Source organism: Hirundo rustica, chromosome 18 (genome assembly GCF_015227805.2).
Source record: "Hirundo rustica isolate bHirRus1 chromosome 18, bHirRus1.pri.v3, whole genome shotgun sequence".
Lineage (NCBI taxonomy): Eukaryota > Metazoa > Chordata > Aves > Passeriformes > Hirundinidae > Hirundo > Hirundo rustica.
In genome coordinates this window covers 648,561-674,815 of record NC_053467.1, presented here as the reverse complement: position 1 = coordinate 674,815, position 26,255 = coordinate 648,561, and the positions used below count along the sequence as shown (strand labels likewise).

General features: G+C 58.9%; 1 protein-coding gene across 1 annotated transcript in view; it reads right to left on the bottom strand.

Moving 5' to 3' along the window:
• NTN1 (netrin 1) overlaps nucleotides 1-26,255 on the bottom strand; it is an 86,214-nt gene that overhangs the window by 33,462 nt on the left and 26,497 nt on the right. The window contains exon 2 of the mRNA XM_040081623.1: nucleotides 1,972-2,160. Within this exon, the coding sequence (XP_039937557.1) occupies nucleotides 1,972-2,160 (189 nt within the window). The remainder of the gene's footprint in view (nucleotides 1-1,971; nucleotides 2,161-26,255) is intronic.

The window sequence follows — 26,255 nt, the reverse complement described above, 5'->3', positions numbered from 1 at the left end:
TAATATAGAGAGAAAATACAGAGAAAACAAAGTGAAAATATAGAGAAAACATAGTGAAAATATAGAGAAAATATAGAGAAAATACAGAGAAAATATAGAAAAAATATAGAGAGAGAAAATATGGAGATAAAATATAGAGATAAAATATACAGATAAAATATAGAGACAATATGGTCCTGCTGGCTGCAGGCAGTGATGAGGGAGATGGCAGGATCTCAGCGTGGTTAATTCCTTAATTTTAACCACCTTCAGTCGGGATGAGGCTCTGGGAATATTGGTTTGGTGGGATGGCAAATGAATGTTGTTATCAATGGAGAGCTGGCTGGAGCTGTAAAGTGGGAGGGTTGGGTTTAAACCTGCTCGTTCTCAACAGTTATTTCAGCACAAGCCCTGAGTCGGGAGAGAAAACCAGAGGCAGCATAAACCCCGCTGTGTGATAAACAGAGCTCGGGAAAAGGAGTTTTCAAAGGGCTGCTGTGGGGAGCAGAGCTCGGGAAAAGGAGTTTTCAAAGGGATGCTGTGGGGAGCAGAGCTCGGGAAAAGGAGTTTTCAAAGGGCTGCTGTGGGGAAATCCATCTGGCTGCTGTTGTAGGGCCGGTGGATTTGCCCCACAGGCTCGAGAAGGCAGAGCAGGAGAACGGGGCAATTGCAAAGAGGATTTAATAGCGAGAATGATCCTGCAAGGGAGGAATTCAGCCTGAAAACACCCCGGAGGCCAGTGGGGTCTTCTCGGTGCTCCCTTGGGGAAACCGAGGCACGGAATGGCTCAGAGGTTTCCCACCTGCAGGAGGGTTTGGGCAGGACTCGGTGCTGTCCGTGACAGTGAAGGGCCAGGGACAGACAGGAGAGGGGAACAGCTGCCTGGCCACAGAGGAGAGCTGGGAAAAGCAGGAATGAGCACCTGGGAAATATCAAAAATAGCTCATTGGAATAGTTTTTTACAAGGTTGAGAAATGGGATTAGGACTGTCTGACAAAAGGATTTCTTTTCTGCCATGGCAAAAAAAAAAAAAAAAGAAAAAAAAAAAATGAAAGAAAGAAAAGGAAAAAAAAAAAATCTGTTCTCAGAAAGGAAAAAACCAAACAAACAAACCAAAAAACAAAGCAAAAAATTTGAAAATGCTGGAGACCCAAAACTTGCCAGCCAAAAACACCGATCCAAAGCCAAAAATCTTTCCATTTCTTGTTGAAAAGAATCTTTAGAGAAAAAAGAGCTGAGCATTTCTGGGGGAAACCCCAGCATTTTCTAATCTGCCTTTTAATGTTGGTTTGATTCCTTTCCCTGCACCCCGGGCTCAGGATTTCCATCCCTTCCAGCAGCAGCCGAGAGTTAAAAGGGATCGTTTGCAGGATTTGCTCTTCTTGTTGCTCCCGCCCCAGCTGAATCCCAGCTCGCCTCCACGGCCACACGAGGAAACCTCAGAATACTCCGAGCTCAAAATAAACTCGCTTCCCCTTTTTCTGTTCTCTCCTGGTCCGGAGGAGTGACAGGTTCTGCGCGTGGGCTCAGCTCTGCCTGGAGGGTGGGAGCTGGAGGCTCGGAGGAGGCTGATTTAAATTCTATATCTCAGCCGTCCCGGGGATTTCGTGCCCCTCTGCCCTTGCAGGGCGATGGCCAGGTAGGAGCAGATGAAGCCCGATTTGTAAGCGATAAACCCCGAGATAATTTGAAGCCCTCCTCAGCAGTGAGGGCTCCTATTTCCACAGCCTGTGCTCAGCGGGGAGAGCAGCGAGAGGTGATGGCAGGGGAGGTGGGTGGCATTGTCCTCGCCGGGAGGCTGCAGAGGTGACGGCAGGGAATGTGGGGGCATGAGAACTCCTTCCAAACGGCAAAAAAAAAACCACCCAGTCTCAGAGGGGTTTGGGTGAGGGAGGAGCTCGGCGAGAGGCAGAGCCGCGGGAGCGGAGCCGCGGGGCGCGGCGGGGGAAGGAGGAGCGGAGCGTTCCCACCAGCCCATCCCCGAGCCCGTACCTTTGCAGGCCTTGCGGTGGGAGATGGGCTTGCTGAGGTCGCGGTAGAAGCCCTCCTTGCAGTAGTGGCAGTGCCTGCCCGCCGTGTTGTGCCGGCAGTTGAGGCACACGCCGCCGCTCTTGCGCCCCGACAGCTTGAACAGCTCCATGTTGAAGCGGCAGCGCCGCGCGTGCAGGTTGCAGTTGCAGGCTGGGAGAGGCAAAGAGGGGACATCGTCACCATCTGTGGCCCAACAGGGACGTGCCAACCCCGGGGGGAGCCGCCAGCCCCTCTGCGTGCGCCCTGTCGGGCTGGGGGGTCACGGGGTGGGAGGCACCAGGGGCTGTGGGAAGCCGGGTGCTCGGCCACATCCCCTCCTGGCCTGTGCCGGGAGCTGAGCCCGGCTTTCTGGAGGGCAGAATGAGGTTGCCAAGGTCACATTTCACTGTCCTGACTTGCACTGAACGCGGCTTTGCCTGTCCCTGCTGGCAGTGTGGGCGTCAGGGGGGCTGTGAGCACAGGGGTCCGTCCGTGGTGAGGGGACAGAGCACACGAACCCCCTGGCACCTTCAGCTTTGTCGCTTTCCCCCGTCGCTCATCTCCCTTCGTGCTGTTGCTGCTCAGTGCAGAGGTCCCCAGACTGCTGAGAAACCCCCAATTCCCAGCACCTCAGGACCCCCTCTGTCCCCGTGGGAAGGGGTTTCCATCATCACCCTCCTGACCTTCCCACTGTCCCCACTCTCCCCAGTTCTGACACGCACACACGTTTCAGCTCTGAACACCATTCCAGGACCTTCCCGGCTGGTTTCTCCCTCAGCTTTCCACACCCCAGGCTCTGTCACTCACCTGCAGCCCCGACCGTGCCGCTAATCCTCATTTCATCCCCCACCCCGCCTGGGACGGGCCCCGCCTGACACCCAGCTAGCCAAATTCCAAAAAGTGCCCCCCTGCTTTGACTGCTGTGACTGAGCCGTCCAATTCCTCCACCATATGCAGCCTAAAGTCAACACCGAGCCTATTTTACCAGGGGCCCTTTGCAAAGGACAACTTCGGGACTTCAAAAGCTCGACCCCTCGCCCGCCTCTCCCCGGAGCTGTCACGGGGCCATCAGGAGGCAGTTGCTGGGGCTCTGTGCTTTGCTGAGAATTTTATAGCTTGTTTTCTTTTCCCGTGGCTTTTATTTGCTCTTCACCCCTGAACAATGCAGCTGTGCCATGCCAGCCCGCAGCTGGGCCCCTCGCCTCGGCACCGAGGTGTCACAGCTCCGGGCTTGTCACCTTCCCTCAGAGCAGAGACGTCTTAATCCCTCATTCCTTCCTGTTTACCTTACGGTGCGCTCTCCCAACACAAAGCCACGCTGTATTTGCTTAATTATCGAATTTCAGCCCAGAACGAGGGACGGCTCAGCTCCGGAGCGTTTCTCAGGAGCGATCCCCGGCTGACACACGCCGTGACGGCGCAGGGCAGAGCGGAACCCCCCGTGCCCGTGCCCCCAGCGGGACGGAGCCGCTCTCTCCGTGCTCTGCCGCCCGAATTCCTCCGCCTGGCGCAGCCAGGCCAAACCTCACGTCCCCACCGAGGCTGGCAGGGCAGGAGCGGCAGCCGCCGACGTGCCGATGGTGACGGGAGCGGCTTCGCCGGGCGTGAGGGAGAGAGATCCCTGCCACGCAGCTTTGAGCCGCGGTTTGGCCCTCCTGGGATGAGCCCAGCAGCCCGCAGGAGCTTTTGTCATCTCCCCAACAGGACGAGACCACGAGGGAGCCGGGAGACAGCGCTCCTGCCTGCGGAGGGAAGGGCTCCCTCAGATCTGGCCCAGCCCCACATGTGCTGAAGCTGCAGTTTCAGCGGCTCCAAGCAGCGCGGGAGCACGCGCCGGGCACTCGTGTGCGTCCGCTCCAGGGCTTTGCCCTTCCGTGGAAGGCTCAGGAAGAGCAGCCTGCTGTGCCCTGCTCGGCTTTCTGCTCGTCCCACACGTGCTGAGCAGCCCCAGCCCACACCACAGAAAGGGGTTTCGAGGGCGTTCCTGCCCTGCAGAACGCGCTAGCAAAGCTTTCGGGAAGCAAGTGGGGGGTTTGAATTCCCAAGCCTTGTGTTCACAGAGGTGAAACCCTTTTCCCGGAGGTGCAGGAGTCAGGGCTGGCTCCTTCCCTCAGGGCACAGCCTTGAGGGTGCAGACCCGGGCTGGGACACAGGGAATGATCTCCTGGCCACACCTAACCCCCAAGGCAGCACCCGGAGCCATGGCACGGCCTCAGGACTCGCTCAAACAGAGGGAAAAAGATTTAAATCCCTCAGTCTGAGGGCTATTGTAGGTTGTGGTGGGCACATCTCCATCGTTGAAAGCTCTGCCTTTGGTGCCACAAACCACAGGATTTGGTGCCTGTTGATCAACGGCAGCGGACATTTCTCCAGGGAGTGGCGTGGCCTCACAGAAGCCTTAGTTCTGCCTCAAATCTGTCAGAAATGCATGTTTTCCCAGGAGAGCGAAAGCTCACCTCCTCCTAAAACTTGTATTTTAGGAGAGCTGGACTTGGCACTGGAGTATTTTGCAAGATTGCATTGGCAAATCCCTTTTTAAAATTCAAAGCTGAGCCCACACGAAGAGCGAGTGAAAATCTTCACATTTCTTCGGGTTGCTTGATAAGCAGAAATGCTTTTGCAAAGCCAGGAAAACAGAACTCTGGGGATTTTCTCGAGTTCTTTGCTAACATTTCCACTGGTGCCACCAGAGCAGAGCTGCACAGGAATGTGCAGGAATAAGTGCGCAGAGCTCCTCCCAGCTCCGCTCCCAGCATCAATTTTCCACTGGTGTTCCGGGAGCAGGAAAACCCTGAAGAAGGGAAGAGCCTGAACCTCACAAGAAGCTGCAAGGAGCTCCCCAAAACAGCCACGCCTGTCCTCATGCAGAGTGAACGAGCGAAACACTGCGGGTGCCTCGGGGGATGAACCCTCCAGGGAGGCAGGGAGCGAGCTGGGGATGGTGTGCTCTGGTCCAGCCCCGCTCCAGGACCAGCACGGCCTCCCTCGAGCTCCCCAGGGCGCCCAGGGAGTGACAGCCACCCCCTCACTGTGACCTCGCAGCTCCTTTTGGCTCCACCAGCTCAGCCTCCTTCTGCCTCCTCCTTCCACTCCCCAGGGCACCCAGGAAACAGCTGGAAACAGCTGGGCAGCGGTTCCCTCCCAACCCCATACACCTGGCTGCTTTTCCAGCATCCCCCTGCCCTGATCCAGCTGTTTCTGCAGTCAGAAGAGGCCAATCTTAGGGAGAAGGGCTTTAATTGTGATTACTGCATCCTGTGTCCACCCTGAGTGCCGGGGCTGGAGTGGCCAGAGCTGCACACCGCTGGCCATCAGCCAGGGCAAGCTGGCAGCGCTGCCTGTAGCCTGGTGTGTTTGCAGAATGCCCGGTGGGAGAGGCTTGGTCTGGCTGAAGGGAAATGCCCATCCCATTCCTCCTGACAGTGGCACACAGGGACAGGGGGATTGAAGGAAAATGCCCATCCCATTTCTCCTGACTGTGGCACACAGGGATGGAGGGACTGAAGGAAAATGCCCATCCCATTTCTCCTGACAATGGAACACAGGGATGGAGGGACTGAAGGAAAATGCCCATCCCATTCCTCCTGACAGTGGCACACAGGGACAGGGGGACTGAAGGAAAATGCCCATCCCATTTCTCCTGACTGTGGCACACAGGGATGGAGGGACTGAAGGAAAATGCCCATCCCATTTCTCCTGACAATGGAATACAGGGACAGGGGGACTGAAGGAAAATGCCCATCCCATTCCTCCTGACAGTGACACACAGGGATGGAGGGACTGAAGGAAAATGCCCATCCCATTTCTCCTGACAATGGAACACAGGGACAGGGGGACTGAAGGAAAATGCCCATCCCATTTCTCCTGACAGTGGCACACAGGAACAGGGGGACTGAAGGAAAATGCCCATCCCATTCCTCCTGACAGTGGAACACAGGGATGGAGGGACTGAAGGGAAATGCCCATCCCATTCCTCCTGACAGTGGAACACAGGGATGGAGGGACTGAAGGGAAATGCCCATCCCATTCCTCCTGACAGTGGAACACAGGGATGGAGGGACTGAAGGAAAATGCCCATCCCATTCCTCCTGACAGTGGAACACAGGGACAGGGGGACTGAAGGAAAATGCCCATCCCATTTCTCCTGACAGTGGAACACAGGGACAGGGGGACTGAAGGAAAATGCCCATCCCATTTCTCCTGACTGTGGCACACAGGGACAGGGGGACTGAAGGAAAATGCCCATCCCATTTCTCCTGACTGTGACACACAGGGATGGAGGGATTGAAGGAAAATGCCCATCCCATTCCTCCTGACAGTCACACACAGGGATGGGGGGACTGAAGGAAAATGCCCATCCCATTTCTCCTGACAGTGGCACACAGGGACAGGGGGATTGAAGGAAAATGCCCATCCCATTTCTCCTGACAGTCACACACAGGGACAGGGGGACTGAAGGAAAATGCCCATCCCATTTCTCCTGACTGTGGCACACAGGGATGCAGGAGCTGGGGCAATGTAAGGAATGTCCCACCCAGGCGTCACAAAGTCCGTGTGGGGACAAGGCTGGCACAGCCGTGGTGGGATCGCTCTGGAGGTGCAGAGCGCGGGCAGTGCCTGGGCACGTCCCTGGTCCCAGCAGCAGGTCGGGATGGTTTTGGATCCCAGCTCCAAACCCGTGCATGTCCCCAGGGCGTGTGGCTCCCTGGCCACATTTTCCCTGGACAGAGGCGCTCAGGAACCGCGGCTCCCGCCCTCCCTCTGCTCGGCCCGAGGTTAATCCCCTGCTGTGCTGAAGCCTTTTGCCTTGTTCCTAACATGACGTGGCCTGGCTTTAATTTTCTGCCACTGCTTCTTGGTTTGAATTTCCCTGAATTCAAGTGTCTCTTTAGCAACTCGTCTTTTCTTTCTATGAACGCCTTTGCAGGCTGTAACAAAAATCACCTCCCGGGACTGCCATGGTCTCTGTTCCTCGAGCTTTGCACCTGGTGGAGAGGACACCCCTGCACCCCCAGCTGCGAGCAAAACCTGGGCCGGGTGCTGAGGGCTCTGTGAGGAGAGGTTTTGGCTCCGGGTGCTCCACGAAGCGCAGCCCTGCTGCTTCCCGCTCTCTTCTTTCCCTTACCCTGCCAAGGACCTCACAAGCCTTTTGTTCCCGGACTTTATTGTGCACAGATGTGCAGAGCTGCATCACAGCATCCCTACCTGAGCTGCCAGGCTCGGCTCTGGATAACCAGATTTCATTTAAACGCAGATGTTCCGAAACCTGGGAAAGGTTGCAGAGGGAAAGAGGAAAGCTGCGGCTTGGAGCCGGGTGGAGAAAACACCGCGGAATCTTCTCGGTGTTAAAACCAGTGACTCGGTCAAACGAATCCCTCGAGGAGGTCAAGGTGGGCAGGATTTTCCGTGTGGGAGAAGGAGAGGAGGGACATGAATGGGGCTGTGTGCTGGGAGCTGTGGTTGTGGTCTTTGTGCTGCCACCACGTCCCCAGCGCCCTGAGTCTCCCAGGACGAATTCCTCTCCGTGGTTTTCATTCAGCAATGACAATGCTGCCCTTTCAAAAGACCCCACCCCTCCCAAAGCTTATATTTTGGCAATTTCCAAAATGCAAATTGCTTTTTAAACAAACGAAAGCCCCAAAACATTTTGTTTTAATTTTTGCAGACAATAATTCGGGGGAGGGGGGAAGGAAAAGGGGAGGATGGAAGAATCCAGAGACTGAAAGTAATCTCTAAATTTGACTTGAATTTATGAGCAGTCTCAGTCTCCTCAAAATTATCCTTTTTCCAAACACATTTTTTTTTCCCCCCCAGAAAATTGCTAGCTCAGCCTGAGCCTTTATTTCTTTTCTGTGGGAGAAATCCTGACAAGCAGAGTCCCAGTCCCTGCCTGTGCCCATCCTGGGGGGGCTTTGCTCCCAGGGAATCCCTAGGGATATCTTCAGGGATGTTATTTCTGACCATAATGGTCAAGGGAACACCCACGGGGACAACAGAGGTGAAGCAGCCAGGGGCAGTGGAGATCTGTCTGGAGTGGGAGGCGGAGAGAAATCACCCGTGGAGACAGCAGGAGGGGGTCCCTGCAGTGTCCTTCCAGCCACTGCCACTGGTTTGGGGCTTTGGAGCAGCTGGGCGTGAACCTGGAAGGGCTGGATGAGCTCTCACACCACTGCAGGTCACTGGGCCACACCAGTCCTGCACCGGCTGCCAGGGCTGTGCCCGGTGAGTGATTCCAGGTGTGACCTCACAGGATCTCTCCTGGGGTTTGGAATACTCCAGGCTGGGTCAGGATTTCTGTCCGTGCCTGGTGTGACCTCACAGGATCTCTCCTGGGGTTTGGATGATCCCAGGGTTTCTGTCCATGCCTGGTGTAACCTCACAGGATCTCTCCTGGGGTTTGGATGATCCCAGGGTTTCTGTCTGTGCCTGGTGTGACCTCACAGGATCTCTCCTGGGGTTTGGATGATCCCAGGGTTTCTGTCTGTGCCTGCTGTGACCTCACAGGATCTCTCCTGGGGTTTGGATGATCCCAGGGTTTCTGTCCGTGCCTGCTGTGACCTCACAGGATCTCTCCTGGGGTTTGGATGATCCCAGGGTTTCTGTCCGTGCCTGCTGCAGCAGACTGGCCACTCAAGGATGAACACCAGTGGCAAAGTCCTGCAGAGCAGAGTCACCACCTGTGGCCCCAGGAGCTTGGAGCCGTGGGACTGAGGGGTCAGACCCAGCTCTGCTCGCAGGGCAGGTGTCCCCAGGCCCTCCCGTGTGTCCCAGTGCCACCCAGCACAGCCCCAGCTGGCCAGCACCAAACAAAGATGTTTGCTCAGGAGAATTCATCTGCGTGAGCGGCTGAGTGTGAGTAAGGAGGAGGCTCGGAATCGGCTCAGGCGGGGGGAAATCCACGGGCGTGCCGTGGCTGCGAGGGGCAGACACCAGGGCTGCGCCAGGCCCAGGTTTTCCTGCCAGACAGAGCTGGAGGAAGGAGGGAAGTGTGTGGACACACCACAAAAAATGCAGCTGTGGCCGGCGTGGCCCCCGGGGCCGGAGCCGCAGACACAGCCTGCAGCAAGTGGGGATGGGGAGCAGGGAGGGAAAGGCAGAGCCCAGCCTTGCTGGGACCCCCCTGGGGTGAGGGCTTTTTGGGGAGCCCCTCACGCTCTGATCACTCCTCATGAGGCACAGATGCCTCTGAGCCCGCTCCGCCCGTGGGAGCAGGGAATTCCCAAAGTGCCAGCCTAGGAGAGGCAGGGGAGCAGGATCCTGGGGAGGAACACGCTGAGGACATCTCCCCTCGGCACAGAAAGGGATTGGGGATCAGAACACTTCTCCGAGCCTGGAAATCCTCAGGAATGGCCGTTCTGTGGAAAAGCTCTGGAGGAGATGTCATCAGAGTGAGTCAGGACCTCCCTGGGGAGGCTGCACCGCCCCAGTGCCCTTCACTTCCCACTCTGCCCGTTCCCAAACCCCCACACGCCCGAGGGACAGAGAGGCTCTGGACGTGTCCTGCTGTCAGCGTCGGCTCTGCAAAGTGTAGCAACTCTCTGTGACACCGAAGCTGGTCACAGAACATTGACACCCGCCTGGGATTGCCAAGGATAAGACCCCCATTCTCTTTTCCATAAAAAAAAAAAAAAAGCCGGACTCAGTGTTTGGGTTGAAATGGTTGAGACTGGGTGTCTGAGTCAGGCTGAGAGTTTCTAGAAAAGTCCCTGCTAAAATGATTCAGCTGGAAACGAGAAACAAGGCGAGTGAAAAATCCTGTGCTGTGCCAACCCTAACAAATTTGGGGATTTATGTCCTTAAAGAAAATCTATTGCCCTCATGTTTGAAGCCAAGGCTTAAAAAGAAAAACACTGCTCTCTGCGAGGGATGTGTCTGTTGCTGTCTCTAGGAAGAGCTGCTCAGGCTTGGCTGAATTTCTCAGTCCCTGAAAAAGGGGGGACATTTGGTCCAAGCTGATGGAGTTCTGCAGCTGAACTCCCTGAAAATCTGATTTTTACTGCCCAAACCAAGCCCACATCCCCTGCTGGTGGATTCTCAGGTGCTGAGCGTGGCAGGGCCACCCTGACCCCTCCTGCCTGAGCTTCACCTCCGTCCATCAGGACTCAAGGGAGCCCTGCCCTGGTCACTGTCAGCCCAGCAGCAGGAAGGGAGAGCTTCCAGCAGATGCTGGGGAGCGGGGAAGAGGAGCAAACGCTGTCCATCCACACCCGGAGCCAGATGAAACAGTGCCCATCCAAAGCGGGCAGCAGATGGACAGCTTGGCACGGCCAAATCCCAAAATGTGGTGTCTGGTTTTGAGAGCAGACCCAGGGAGAAAGTCCAGAGCTGTTCACAGATCAAGCCCCCAAGAGGAAAGAACAACTCCTGTCACATCAGCTGCTGAGGGTTAACGGTTGGCACTCAGAATTATCAACTTCCTGCAGCCTGGTGAGACCAAAACTCTTCCCAACTGTGCCAGATCCCTTTGGAGGATCCCTGCCCACCAGGGACTGCGGCTGCCCGTCCATCCTCAGCCCCACAAACCACGGGAGCTGATCCCAACAGCCACGGACACCGCTGGGAACTCGACCTGCCGCACTGGGGTCTGACCCAGGTTTGGATTCATTTCACGAGGGAGAGATTTCCACAGCTCTTTCCACATTTATTTGTTCCAGCCTGGACTGGAGCACCAGAACCCCTGAGGTATTTCCTGGCCCTACACGTGGTGTTTCTGGCCCCACAGGAAGCATCAGAGCAGCAAGAGCAGGACTCGCTCCTGGGAGATTTACAGCTCCCAGATATTCGGGTTTTGAGCCAGATTTGAACAATCTCTGGGCAGTGAAGCTCTCCCCACTGCCAGGCGGCACACGTGGCAAACAGCTGCTGGCAGCCCTCGAGGTCCGGCTGAGCTCTGCTCCTCGCTGGAGCCCTGGGGACGTGTCCAGTGACCTGCAGCGGCTCCCTCGAGGCCACCGGGCAGCGGGGGGTCCGTGGGCAGGGGACGGGGCTGGAGGAGGAACCCACGGCCCCGTTGTGCCGCATCGAAATGCCGGGATTGGCGGCAGCCTCTCACCCAAGGCATTTTCTCCCAAGACAAAAGCGCTCTTACTCAACACAGGATGGGGAGCACAAAGCCGGCCTTGCCCTGGTGCAGCACACACGGTTGGGCTCCAAGAGCCTGGAAATGGGCTGTAAATTGCCCTCGCTTGCTGCGGAGTGCTGCGGGGGGACAGCGCTGCCCTGAGACCGGAGCGGAGCCTTCTCCCGGCCGGAGCTGTCCCAGGATCAGCCTTCAGCCTCAGCAGGAGTCTGCCTCAGCAGGAGTCTGCCTCCGGAGCCAGCTCTGAGCGCTGGGATGGAGCTCCAGGAGGTGTCCCCTGAGGGCTGTGGCGTGGGCAGGGTGTCCCTGCCCTGTCCTGCCCTGTCCTGTCCTGCCCAGCACCTTGCAGCCACAGCAGGTCCTGCTGTGCCAGCGTAGGGACTGCTCACGAGCACGGAGCCAGCGGGGCTGGAAAAGCCCTTGGGGGTCACTGAGTCCGACCTGTGCACCCACAGCTGTGTCCTGCTGTGACACACTCACACCGGGTCCTGCTGTGACACACTCACACCTCTGTCCTGCTGTGACACACTCACACCGGGTCCTGCTGTGACACACCCACACCTGTGTCCTGCTGTGACACACTCACACTGTGTCCTGCTGTGACACACCTGTGTCCTGCTGTGACACACCCACACCGGGTCCTGCTGTGACACACTCACAAACACTACAGAGTCCAAGCTATGCCCTAACACCACCCTGTCACTAAGCCATGGCACTGAGTGCCACATCCAGGCGCTTTTTAACCTCCAGGGACGGTGACTCCGCCGCTTCCCTGCGCAGCGCATCCCAACGCCCCACCACTCTTTCTGTAACAAAGTTTTTCTAATGGCTCGCCTTAACTTCCCCCGGTGCAGCTTAAAACATCCAGTAAAAGCTTTGACCAGGATTAGATTTTGGTTTTGGTTTGACCAGGAGATCTTTCTCTGCAAATCAGGCGGTGTGCAGAAAGTTTGCAGATAAACTTCAGCTTGGAAAGAGCTTAATTTTTTTATTTTTTTTTTTTAGAAGGGAAAAGTCAAGGAGTGAACTCTATTTCACTCTGGGAGATGATACCAGCCTGTCATCAGCCTGCTTTGTTTAATTTCACCATCCAAGCCCAGTCTCCTGAGATTGTCAATCCTTTGAAACGAATTGTTTGCATCCCGTAATTCACCCCGATGCCGTCGGAAGGCAGGAGCTGATGGGAGAGCTCACGCTGCAGTGCCTGGGTCATCAGGGACAGCACAGAGCCCCCAGCCCAGCTCCAAGGTGCTCCCGAAGCATCCGTGTTTATTTAGAGTGAAGGAGAATCCACTTGGGAACAATTTACCCACTTAGGCTGTGCCCTGGTGGTTTCCCTCTTCTCTGGTGCCGATCTCAGCAGCAGCTCCCCTCCGCTGCTGCAGGGCTGTGGTGCTTCCCAAGACCTCTCTCCTCTCTCTGTCCCACACCTCGGTGTTTCTCATCCAGCCCGGCGACCTCCGAGCAGCTCGGAACTGCTGCAGGATGAGGGAATGCTTTCCAAATCGCCAAAACCCTCATCCCAGGCACCTGATCTCACCAATACGTTCATGTTTCTGTAAAACCAGAGCCCCGAATCTCCAGAGGAGGGCACGAGGTGGGGTTGAGCACCCCGAAGCTCCAGGTGATCCTCCAGGACATTTTCCTCTAAGCTTTCCCACATTTCTGCCCAGGGAGGGATCAGCCTCTTCAGTGTTACTGCCACAGCACAGACACTGAAAGAATTTGCTCATTCAGAGCAAAGGTTGCCCAAAATGCACGAGGCTGATAACGCAACCAGCCCGGCAAAGAGTCAAGGGCTTTTCAAATCTGGATTAAAACTGCTCGGCCCAGAAGCACGGGGGACACAAACAGCCTCAGCTCCGCTTCCATCGGTGCCCCAGGGAGCCGGGAAACTTGGCCGTGCTTCCCCACAGCCAGGGGTGAAAGCAAAGCGAGGCGGCTTTAAACCAGCTCAGGCTGAGCTTCCCCCAGGGCAGACCCGGCTTAAAGCCACGCCGCTCCCGTGCCCGCTCCCTGCTCATTCAGCCTCCTGTGAGGTCGGGCTGTGCCGGGCTCCTCTTCGTAAACAGCGCTCAGGAACGTGTTGTGTTGTTTTAACCCCAGCTCATTTCCCAACCTCCTCTGGAGCGGGGCCAGGGGAATTGTTAAACCAGCCCCAGCCAGCCCCGCTTCCGAAGGGACCCTGGCTGCTGCCAGGAGCCAGCACGGAGCTGGGCACAACGCAGGGCTCCTCATCCCTCCCCGGGCCGGCGGCGTCCCCAGCGCGGTGCCCGTGCACCAAAAGCTCCTCTGAGGAGCGGCTCCCGCAGATTTCCCTCTGCAGTCTCTCCACTCTCCTTCTGGCCTTTCCCCGGGCCTGGCTGAGTGCTGCCTTCCCTCCTCTCTGCAGGATCCTCGCCCTCCCGGGCAGTGCCAGAGGCTGCAGCTGTGTGCCCACACCCCAGAGCCCAAACCCCCGTGGCAGCAAGGAGCAGGGGAAACCCCCCAGAGGATGACCCCGTCCTTGGAGAGAGCATCCCCTTGGGGCTGGGGAAGCACCTTACCCTGCAGGCAGATCCCAGAACCCCCAGCACGGACAAAACCCCCGGAGGAGGACTGTCCAAGGGGACTCCTCTGTTTGTCACACGTTTCTGGGAGCTGCTCCTGCCCCTGCCTCTCCCCGGGAGATGGAGCTCAGGGTGGCTTTGGGAGCGCTCCCGCTCCCGTGAGTGACAAACCTCAGCCTGGCCACTCGAGGTGCCAGGCAGTAACCCAAGGCTGACAGATGACGGCTCTCGGGAGGGGTTTTGGTTTCTCTCCGAGCCCAGCTGGCTCAGGGGAGCCGTTGGCAGCTCAGCGCGTTCCCTTCCACCCGGCACAGCGGCACCGAGCGCGGGGCTGGCCTGGAGAGCTGGGCCTCAGCCCCTGCTGCTCAGCCGCTCTGCCCTGGAGAGGAGATGTTCTCCAGACCCAGGAAAGGTCCTGTCATGGCTTGGCCTAACTCCGCTGTGCCTCAGTTTCCCTGCTGGGAGTAGGGGGAGGGATCCTGGCAGGGTTTTGTTGTGGCCAAGGCTGAGGGCTCTGGGTGACAGGAGCCGGAATTGTCTGTGGATCTGCAGAATGATGTTGGATGACACAAAAACACAGCTCCAGCCGGGAAAGCTCTGCAGAGGTGGATTCCAGTTCCACTTCCAAGCTTTCCTAAGCCCGAGCTAACCCTGCAACCCAGCCCGAGCAGGAATCACGGTGCTGGACAGGGTGCTCACCCCGGCTCACCTGGACCCGCGTCGCTCGGGGCTGGCTTTCGGACAAGGCTACAGGTGCGAAGAGCCGTGTTTGCTCAGGGATATTCGCACCTCCGGGGCTGCGGACAAAGCCCTGCTGCCGCCCTGGGCAAACAGCGCTATCTTATCTCTGCGCAAACTGAGCTATCTTATCTCCTTATCTCCGGGCCCTATCGGGGCATCTGAGAGGGAAGGAAAACTCCTTCTGACGAGCCTGACATCCCAGATGTTATCACGGCGAGGACAGACAGTATTTCAGGGGGTGTTGGGAAGAGCTGTCTGCCCCGCTCCCCCCACGCCACAGCTCCCTGCTCCGCCAGGCTGGGCGGCCCCGGGACTCCGACAGGGCACTGCTGTGTTTTGTTTTCCTGGAGATTGGGGTTTTATCGAAAGCTGACAGGCTTATCCTGCCTTATCAGGGCAGCTGCGCTACTGTTAATGGTTTTCTGCAGCAGGCTCTGGGCAGAAATGTGGATTGTGATTGTGCCGGGCTCAGGGCGGCCGGGCGGCCCCGCCTGGGCTCAGCATCCCCTGCGGGGCGTCCACGGAACGCAGCACCACGATTCCACGCAGGAATGGGACCCGCATTGCCCGCGTTTCACACCCAGACCCCTGCACCAGAACATTCTGAGGCCATTTCCCCACCCTGGAGGGAGCAGCGGCCAGCCCGGGGGTCCCACACCCAATCCCGTCTGGAACACGGCACTTCCCCTCCTCGCTTTCCCTGGGATTGCCGTGGGATTGCTGTGGGATTGCTGTGGGATTGCCATGGGATTGCCATGGGATTGCTGTGGGAACACCATGGGATCACCATGGGATTACCATGGGATTGCCATGAGATCACTGTGGGATTGCCATGGGATCACTGTGGGATTGCCATGAGATCACTGTGGGATTGCCGTGGGATCACTATGGGATTGCCATGAGATCACTGTGGGATCGCCATGAGATCACTGTTGGATCACCATGTGATCGCCATGGGATTGACATGGGATTGCCATGGGATTGCCATGGGATCACCGTGGGATTGCCGTGGGATGCCTGATTTCTCTGCTCTGCTCTTTCCCAGCTGTGCTGGCTGGAAGCTCCCCCAGCGAGGCTCTGGGTGTGGCGGGCTGGGTCAGCACCCTGTGCTCCTCACGTGCAGCATCTCCAGGAGCTCACGGTCTGTGTGTGCTCGTCCCTCCCTGCTCCTCCACCCCAAGGCTGCGGGACAGCGGAGGTGTGAGGCTCCTACAGAAAGGAGTTGTGAGCTGGAGACACAAATCTCTTTGGTGTCGTGGGACTGTGGTAGGGCAGGGACTTTCAGGAAGGTCTCGTCTGCCTTAAGCCAGCGTTTGGATGGAGAATTCCCGGTGGTGCAGGACAAGGGGAATGGGTGGGCACGGACACACTGCCAGCAGCAGGGGACACGCTGTGAAGGACGCAGCCCCTGGCTCTGCACAGAGCCCAGCCCCGAGGTGGTGTGGGGCTGGAGTGATCCCACTGACTCAGCAGCACCAAGGATGAAACAGGCAGACATCTACTCAATCCCGAATCCAAATCTGACCCTCCAGCCCCCCTCGGGCAAGGACAACACACCTGGAAATGCAGCAGCTCCTCCCTGCCCAGCCAAGGGCCTGCAGCTGCCTGCTCACTTTTTGGGGTCGCTCGGGGCAAACTTTGATGGTTTAAAGTCAAAACATACAGCCCAGGAAGTCTGTTCGTGTCTGAGGGATTTAATCCAGATCAAAGCTAGTCAAACACAGGGATTTCCCAGCTTTTCTGCTGGGATCAGCCTCCCGTGCATGCCACAGCCCTGGGACACTGCCTTGGCCAGCCTGGCCCTCGCTGCTTTTTTCTCCCAGGCAGGGAGGCCAGGGAAGACCAGGATTGTTTGAGGAGGATGGGTAATCCCTGGATGGGACAGCATTCCTGGAAACCGGGCAGGCATTTGGGGAGGAGCTTGACATGAACAGCCAGACACGTAAACCTGCAAGGCAGCAAAGGCTGGTTGGGCTGTGGGAAGTGTTTGCTTTTCATTTCGGCCGAAACTCCAGGAATGGGAATGGCCGGGAGTGGGTTCCCTGGGGCAGAGGAGGATTCTGTGGTCCCCCCTTTCCGAACTCCACATCATCCACCTTTTCCAATGCCCTTGTTCTGCAGGGGGCTGTGGCCATGCAGCCACTGCCCCAACCCCGGTCACACCTGTAAGCCCAGGGTCACTGCCAGCGCACACCTGGAGCAGAGGAATGAGAGCCCGAGCGAAGGTGTCGGCAACCCCTGGAGGGCAGGGGGGAGGAAGGGGTGTGATGGAGCCCGGGTGTCCCAGCAGCCGCCTTCTCCCTCGCCCTGGGGACGCCGCGGCCACCGCACGCTCCTGTCGCTGCCAGGCAGATTTTATCGGGACCCTTTAATCATCTGAACACCGGCAATTAGCTCCGAGTGCCCGCGGCACAGGCTGCAGAGCCGGCCGGTTCCAAAGGAGGCTGCCGAGGTGCAGACGTTCCCGGGAATGGGATTGGGAGTGGGGTGGGAGCGGCAGCGCTGGCCGTGGTGAGGAGGATGCTCAGGGATGCGCTTGTGCCGCTCAGCCCCTGGCTGGTGCCACCTGGTCCCTAAAATTGCCCATCCCACGCCACGAGGGGAGGCTTCCCCGTGTCCTGGTCCCTGAGCACGCCGGCAGGGAGGACCAGGATGGTGCTGGGACAGCCTGGGCACGGGCAGGAACTGAGCCACGTGCCCACAAATCCTGACAGCAGCCACGAACAGATCCCCAGCCCAAAACACCCTGGAGCTACGCCCAAAGCTTAAACCTGACATGCCAGGGACACTGCAGGGACTGGCTCATGTCCGGGGTGTCCTCCCTCCTGTCCATCCCATGGGAAGGGTCTCTGGATGTGTGACCCCACAGAGGGGCTGGGAACAGGGGCAGCCAGGGCCCAGGCGGTGCTGAATGCTGAAAGGGTGACCTGGCTCTGGTGGGACAGGTCCCTGTGGTGTGGCTGCTCCTCAGCTGACACCTCAGGTGACACCTCAGGCGACATCGCACTGCTGCAGGACAGGACTGGAAAAGCCTGGGCTGGAAGATTCACCGTGTGGGGCAGGGTGGCAGCCTAATCCCTTCATCTGAGAGGTTTTCCTTCCTTTTTGTACGTGATCCCCGCTTCCCTGCAGCCCAGCTGCTGCTCCAGACTCACACGGAGTCTGTCTCAGTGGGAGACTGCTCCGGCCTTCAGCTGCAGTTCCTGAATTGTGCCCAAAAGTTACAGAGAGGGGATTGCATTTCTCTGAAGGAAACTGCATTTCCTCCAGTTCCAGCAAGGCTGGGAGCAGTCCTGGGTTTTAATCTGGCTTCTGCCTCTGAGTCTTGGATGCTGCTCTGAGCCAAACCTCTGATCCTGCTGCGGTTCATTTTCAGGCGCGTGTGCCCCAGAAACTTTTTTTTTTCTAAATTAATTTTTCATACGGAATTCTTTCGTTTGATGGATGCAGTGAGAAACTATTTCCCAAACAGGAAAGAGGGACCTCCCTCCCCCTGCTCTGTGCCGTGGATGTTTTTAATAACAACATCAATTGTCTGCAAACAACTTATTCCTTTCTGACCTCAGAACAACTCCTGGTTAGTGCATTCCAGCATGGCCACAGACCGAGGCTCAGTGACTTCACAGGGCCTTCAGGAGCTTTTCCATCACAATGCCCGCTCAGGGAAGGGCCTGATGTGGCAGTGGGAACTTGGCTTTGCTGGGATGAGGATGCTGAGCAGCCCAGAAACACCCCCCGGGCACCGGTGCTGCTGTGCCCGTGGTTTCCCGGGCGTTCCTCATTTCAGCGGCCCCCAGGTCTCCAGCCAGGAGGACATCCCTGCTTCTCCTCGGTCCTGAAGGGCCAGAAGTGTTTCTGCTGTGGGCTCCTCGTGCCTGAGCCAGCAGGAGCAGCTGGAGACCCCTCCTGGGACTTGCTGATCCCACGCAGATCAAGGAGGGGTTTTGAGGGGGGTCAAAGGGAAGGGGGGATTGTCCCCCACCCTGCTGCCACCCACGGACCATGGCGGAGGTTTGATGGGACAGTGCAGACACAGAGCAGCCTTTAAACCCAGGTCTGACCCCCCAAGTGGGATCCTCTTCCAATTCCACCCCCAGCTCCCACGGGGATCCCCTGCAATGCCGAGGCAGCCAGGGCAGCTGGTTCTCGCACAGCCACCTCCCGTGGTGGCACACCAGCTCCTGCCCTTGGCCAGGGCAGAGGATCTGCTGCGTCCTTGGAGTGTCTCAGGAGTGCTCCTGGCCCAGAGGCTCCTCTCTGGGCACTGCACATCTACAGCCCTGACACCCGATTTCCACATCTGTGATGCTGCGCAGCTGGACCTCAGGGATCACAGCTGGATCTGAGGGATCACAGCTGGACCTCAGGGATCACAGCTGGATCCCAGGGATCACAGCTGGCCCTGAGGGATCACAGTTGGATCCCAGGGGTCACCACAGGACCCAGACCCACCGGCCCCAGGACCCCACCCTGGCTGGGAACACTTCAGCCAAATAAATTATTGATAATTAAAGCAGCTTGGGACCAGCTGGAGCTGCTCAGAAAGTCGGGGTGATGGAGCTGCGAAGAAACGCTCCTTTTCCGGTTAGCTCGTTGGAAATACCCGTCTGGGCAATTCTGAAACGCAATATTTTGGTTTTCCGGTGTGAAAGGACGCTGTGAAGCCGAGGTCACCTCGAGGCAGCCGGAGGAGGGATATCAAACCACAGAGAACCCAGCCACAGGGAGCGGTGCCGGGGGGCTCACATCAAACATTTCCACGGCCTGAAATGCTGCGGGGAAGGGGGAAGGGAAGTGTGCAGGACCGCAGATGCTTTGGCAGGGAAAAGGAAGCAGGCTTGAGCTCGAGCCCACCTCCGGACAGAAAAGCTTTTGCAGTTCCCAGCTTGGCCAGAGCCGCCGGCGCTCGCCCACTCCCGGCTCCTGCGGGGCTGCGTCCTGGGATGCAGACCCCTCCGGACTGGAGGTGAGCAGCCCACACCCACCTTCCCCGGCCCAGAGCCCTGCCTCTGCCTTTGCTGGCCCCAAAACAAAGCCGCAGCTCTGGGAGAGACCCACGCTCTGAGCTCCCAAACGCCCGGCTGCAGCAGGGGCCGATGCGCAAACCCTCTGCCACACAAGATTTCCCGGCTGGTTTCGCAGCCCAGCTGCCCTGCGGAACAGCGGCCGCTCCACGGGGTGTTCCCAGGGGTGGTGGGTGCCTCTGTCCCCAGGGGTGGTGAGTGCCTCTGTCCCCAGGGGTGGTGGGTGCCTCTGTCCCCAGGGGTGGTGAGTGCCTCTGTCCCCAGGGGTGGTGGGGGTCTCTGTCCCCAGGGGTGGTGGGGGTCTCTGTCCCCAGGGGTGGTGGGTGCCTCTGTCCCCAGGGGTGGTGGGTGCCTCTGTCCCCAGGGGTGGTGGGTGCCTCTGTCCCCAGGGGTGGTGGGTGCCTCTGTCCACGGCCAAGCTTTGGGGCAGCGTGGGACAACCACCCCCACCCACCCAGGGCAGCTCGGGGTGCTCTGTCCCAGCAGTTCCCCTCACTGCCCTCCCCGGGGTGACCCCTTCCTAACCCAAAGCCCTGGGATGCCCGTGGGTTTGCCCGGTGCTGAGCACCAGGCTGTGAATCCTCGCTCGCCACGGTTTGTACCTCCGGCGCCTGGAAATAACCCCGAGCTGCAGCCTGCTCCCCGCGGCAGGAAATCCACATCATTTTCTGAGCGTTAACAGACAGCCAGCCATCCCGGCGGGAGCACGCGGCATTTCCCCGGAACCCAGATGTTCGGGAGCCCACGGGCCGCTCCCGCTGATGTCAGGGAATGCGCAGGGCCCGCGGGGATATTCCTGCAGCAGGAAACAATGCCTCCAAAAGCCGCAGAAAACAGGACTCGGGGGTGGAGACGAGGCAAACAAACCCGTCACCGAAGTGTCACCTGGCTGTCACACCCAGAGCGTGGAGCAAAGGCCAGCCTGGCAAGGGCGGTACCAGGAGAGGCTGAGGCAGAGGGGACACGGCCCCAGCCCTGCCTTAGCGCCCGGGGGTCTGACAGCTTCTTGTATTTGACCCTCAGCGCTCCCTGGCTGCCATGGGGTGTTGGGTGGAGGTCCTGGCACTCAGCAGGGGGATGGCTGCTGACTGCACTTGGAACACGGATGTGTTTTCACCTGGAACACTGGGGGACTCCCATCACAAGCAGAGAAACAAACTCATCTTCACCAGGACAAGCATCGCTTCTTCTGAAAGCAGGCTTGGCCCACCAGCCCGACCCTGTCCCTGATGTCCCTTCCCTCGGGAGCTCAGGTTCCTCTCCCTTGGCACAGCACTGCAGATCCATTTTGGGGGTTCCTTTGGGACGCTCTCCTAGGGCCCAGCAGTGCAGGGAATGTGGAACTGCCTGCATTCTCCATCCCAGGGTGGTTCCATCTCCCCTGGGGGCACGGAGAAGAGCCACAGCCCCTAACAACACCTGCCCCTCTGCCCTGATGTCATCTATCCCTCCATCCACAACAAAACCCACCCCAGGGAACGGGGATGGAGGGGTTTCCCCGGACCGCAGCGGTGTCTAACTCAGCCCCATCCGCCTCCCGCGTTACTCCTCGTGCCGTTCCCCATCCCCTTGTAAATGCAGGCTGCAGCTCCCTTCGGAGCTCGGTCTCAAGCCTGCAGCCCGCTCCGAGCTGGTCCTGGCCTGTGCAGCCTGCACCAAACCCTTTCCAGCACCCCGTGAGCCCGACACACGCCCGTGCTCGGCTGGGCTGAGCCCCGCTCCTGCCCGGATCGTTTCTAACCCTGCCCGGCTCGGGCTGCGGCAGAACTGAGGCTGCTTGGTGGGAAGCCGAGCGCAAGCAGCGCCGCCTTGTATTTGCCTCTCCAGGTGGTGGTGGGCTGAAAAGCGCCTGTAATCCCCCTGAATGAATCCCAGAGCACGGAAACAAAGTCCGGCTCCGTTGTGTCGTGTTCATCCCCTTTTGACACGGGCTGCTTCAGCCACCCCAGATAAAGCGGGCGAGGATCCTGCAGCTCCCTGTGCCAGCAGCCCTGAGGAAGGGGTAGGAAAGGTTCCCCAGGCCCTGCCGTGGTTTGTTGGCAGAGCTGCTGCTGCTCTTGCCACCCTTTTTATACTGCACCGAGGGAAAAATCCTCCTGGCCCATCTCCTGCCACAACTGGTGCCTTTCACCGCATTTTTGGCAAAGTTCGGTCTGATTTATAATGCAGCTTTAGCGAGGCTCCCCACTTGACCAGAAAAGCTCCTTTTAGGGCATCGTGGCTATAAATGGGAGACACAGGCTCTGGCTGAAAGACATCAGCCCGTGACCCCTGAGACATCTCTGCAATCCCAAGGTCAGTGATGAACCTTTCGAGAGAGTTCACTCAGCAGGGACTGCAAAACCTTCTCTGTGCCAAGCATCACACTTATGTCTCGTTCCTTCAGGTCAGCTTCAGGTCTTCTACAAAGATTGTGGACAGGAAACTTTAGACAACCCTTGGCTGCTGGGTTCAGTTTGTGGATCTGCTGCTCTGCCCGTTCCTGACCCCTGACATGACCGGAGGGATGGGATCTGTGCCCAGAGGCTGCTCTGACACTGCTCAGGCTGCAGCCCCAGCCGCAGAGCTGCATTTCGGCTGTCTGAGTGCAGAGGTGGCCACACACCCAATCCTGCTTTGCTGGCACAGAAACTCCCCAGGGTGGCAGGTGGAAGCAAACCCTGTGCCCCCTGCTCGGGGGTCCCCTCCCTGCTGCCCGTGGCCCTCTCCCACCCCGGCTCATCCCGCCGTGCTCCCGGTGCTGCGCAGCCGAGCCAGGGATGCTCCACACCTCCGTGCCCAGCTCCCACTCCTTCCCAGCAGCTCCGAGTGCTGAAAGCCCCGATTCAGTAAAATTGGCTCCGTGCTGCAGCTCAGATTCTGCTCCAGCTCCATCCAGGGCAGTGCTGGGAATGCTCCCACCGGGATCCTGAGAGCTCCCAACTGGGAGTGACTGGGAGGGAGCTCGGGGCAGCTGCTGGACCCAGCCCCGTGTTGGACGCTGTGCCGGGGCTCAGGGCGGCAGGGGCTGTGCCTGACCCCAGCCCGATTCCCGGCCCCAGGCAGGACACGGACTGTCCTGTGCTGCCCTTTGCACCTCTCCCTTCCCACGGAGGAGCCACAGCCTTGCCGCCCTGACCCGGGGCTGCTGAGGCCAAGGTGAACAAGAGCTCAGCGAGGAAGCAGCCGTGAGCTGGGCTCTGCTTGAGTGAAAACAACTGCCCTCTGCCAGTCCAAATACAGCTCACCCTGCCTTACATAACACGGGAACCTTCTGGCCACAAATCCCCTTTACCCCTGGCCCAACAAAGCATTACAAGCCTTTATGTTTCTTGGCCACCACGAGCCCCTCGGGGCAAAGGTGGAGTCGGTGCCGGGTGCACCTCGCTGGTCCCTGGCCAGGCTGAGGCGAAACCCTCCACGAGGGAAGGGCTGGGTGTTTGCTGAGGGCAGGGGGAGCTGGCAGGGAGAGGGAATTTCTGCCGATGGATCCCTGCCTGGTGTCACCGCGGAGCTGGATGTGAGCACAGAACTATCAGCACTGCTCAGGCACCTTGGCACCTCCCGAGCGGGGTCTGCCTTCCATCCAGCACACCTTGGGTGGCCCCAGGCACATCCCTGACCCAGCCTGGGAACACCCCTGCCTCCTCCTGCCTCCAGCTGCACGGGGCTTTCCAACACCACGGGGCAGGAGAGGATTTGTGCTTCGGGTCCGCACAGCTCTCAGACTGGTGCCGCGTCCCGTCAGAAGGCAGGTGAGGCTTGGCAGGAGGGAGGTGGAGAAGGGGCTGGGTAAAGGTGGAGTTTGCAGGGCTGAAGCCAAGAGGTGCTGGGGACAGGGAATGACTGAGGCGCAGGGAGATCCACCTCGGTGCAGTCTGCTGGGAGCTGTGCCTGCTCTTGTTTGGGAAGGTGTCTCGTTAGCCCGGGCTTTTCCAAGAACATCAGAGCCTTGGAAAGGGCCAGGCTGCAGCCTGAGGTTAACAAAACAGCCTGGTGCAGACAGGCGCTCTCGCAGGAGCGCTCAGCCAGCAGCGCTCTGTGCCACGGGGCCGTGTGGCACCCGGGCTGTCCCTCCCTCACCTTCCCCAGCCCTCCGGGGCTGGGAGCAGCTCGTGTCCCCGCGGCAATCCGTGGAACGCGCACGGGAACCAGCCCTGCCGCGCCGCCGGGGACACAGCCTGTGCCTGGCTCCTCAGGCGTTCCTCCACCACAAACCAGCGCCGCAGCCAAGAGCAACCTCGGCACCGTCCAAGGCGTCTGCTCGGTCCCGGGGGACAGCCGGCCTGGAAATGCCATCAGCCTGTGTCACCTCTGCCTGCCCGGGAGGATCCATCGGAGCGGGAGCTGGAGTTTCACCAGCCCTTTCACGGTGCGTTACCCGCGGAGCAAAGAAATGCGCCGCCAGCACCACACCTCCCCCAAGAGAAACAGATTTGCCAATAAAATTTATAGAGCATGGAAAGGGCTTCTGGCGCTGGGGTTCAGAGGTGGCCGGCCCTGTGCGTGCGGAGGCACCACCCTCCTCCTCCTCCTCCTGCTGCTGCTCCTCACAGGATGAAAACAAAACAAACAAGCGGAGAAATTCCGGCAGCGGATAAGTGAAGCCGCGTCCTTCCCTGGAATGACGGAGGTGCTGCTGGAGGCGGTAGGTGACCCTTGGATGGAGGAATGGAGCCCTCTGAGGCTGCTGGGCTCTACAGGACACCACCACGTCCACCACCACGAGCTCAGCTCCTCCAGCAGCCCCGGGGACATGCCTGGACCCCGGGAACAGCTCAGGGGCTTTCCTCGCCTGGAAGCGGAGTTTAGAGACCTCACCCCACGCCGTGGGCGTGCAGGGGCTGCTCCTCACGGAGAGCTTGCACAGGAGCCGGCTGCGGCCCTGGGGGAAGCCTCAGCCTGTGCTTCAGTAGCCACATGGGCTACCCCAGAGCCAGACACCCCAAATCCCTTCCAGAGCCACAGGGGAGGAGCTGCCACCCCTGGGTGCTGCGCCTCGGCCCTGGGCACGTTCTAGGGTGAGCAGTGAGCTGCTGGCAGCATCCCCTGCTCTGGGTGAGATGCTCAGCGTCCCCTTCCAGCCCTGGGCCACGGGCTGGAGCGTCCCCAGGCTGTCCCCCACTCTGTGAGGGGACAGGGATCCCCCGTGGCAGGGCAGAGCAGGACCTTGGGAGTCAGCTCAGCAGGGCTGGGGGACGGGGGAAGGGGGAGCGGGATCTCCGTGCCCAGCCAGGAGAACAAATTATTCTTGCACAGCCCACCCCTGCCTCCAGTCGCGGGTAATCCTTGCAACCATGACAGCCACTTCTCCTGGCCCCCAGAGAATTGTATAAATCAGGGCAGAACAAAAGTCCTTTGCTGGGAGCTGGGCATGTGCGCTGCCTCTCAAAGGGGAGGCACATTTCTCTGGAGATCTGCATTCTCCGGGGACGGCGACTCTGACAGCAGAGAGATGAAGCAAAACAACCCACTCAACCTTCCCTTCTCCAGCATCTCCCCCTGGGTGGAACAACCCCATCACAGGCGAAGCGCAGGGCAGGGCCGTAGCTCACACTTGTTACTCCTCTCTGTAGCTGTTTCACGGCCGGGTTTTCCTCCTTCAAGTTTTCGAAGTTTTGAGTAAGAATTACATCGATTGCAGCCCCCCCTTGGCGCTGAGGGCTGGAAAACTGGGAAATAACGAGGCACAGCAAACCAAACGTGGCCATTAGGGGAGTCCTGGGGGAACCCGCGGAGTGCAGGGAGCTGGATCCAGACGTTCATTCCTCGCTGGAGCGGGGCACACGCACAACCCCGGCCCACACACCCCAGGGAAAAGCCTTCAATCAGCCCCAGCACACCGGGAATGGTTAAAGTTAAAGCATTCCTTTGTCACTGGCAGGGTGGCAGGTCCCCTGGGAAGTGCTGCTGGTGGAGTTTGTCACTCCCAGCCCCGGGACAGGTGATGGAGAGAGCCCCAAATGCCTCCTGTGCTCTCCCAGCCCAGGGGATGGCTTCTGGGAGCCCTCCCAAGCTGCCAGGGCAGCGAACTCATTCCTTCCACACTTGAATTGGCACCGGGTGGACCTGGCTCACCCCAGTGACCGAGGGGCTGAAAATCAGAGTCGGGGGAGCTCAGGCCCCGCAGCTCCTCAGGGGGTCCTGGGAAGGGGCTGTTTTCCCGTGAGCTCCCAATCGCACACCTGTTTGTGCGGGTAAATTTGTGCTCCTGGTCCCTGCCCTGGTGCCTGCTCCGAGGTTTGGACACGGCGGAGGGGTGGCACGGTGACCTCTGCCACATCCCACATCTCCCCACTGCCCCGAGGCCGGCAGGAGCAGGTCCTGGTGCTCCCTGGGACCCCCAGCCCTGACCCCCCCCACGCCTCCTGCAGAAGCCGGGATGGCTCTGGGCACCTTGCTGGGGAGGGAGGAGTGTTCCTGAGGTGGCAGCTCTCTGCAGAGGGGACACGGCACGGCGGGCAAGGGACACTCTGGATGTCCCCTGAGCCGCCTTGGAGGCACCCAGCCCCTCCATCACCCCCAGGCACAAACAGCTGCCCTGGAGGCACCAGATGAACCCAACTGCAAACCTGGCCGGGCTTGGGAGGCAAAGGAAGCATTAAAGAGCAAGGAACGAACAACAGCCACATGTGAACATCATTAGTCAGAAGAAGAAGTGCCATCCCCAAATCTGTGCCAGGAAACCTCTTCCTGCAGTGCTCCTCTGCAGAGGGAATAACAGGGGGTTGTGCAACTGCCGTGGATGTCAGAGCACGGAGCTGAGCTCGCCTTGTGCCTGGGTGTCAGACCCAGAGCTGATCACTGGAGCCTCAGACACAAATCACAGCGGGCTTGGAGGTTGTGGGAGGAAGAATTTTCATTTTTCCGTGGAAAAACATCAAAACGTAGTAG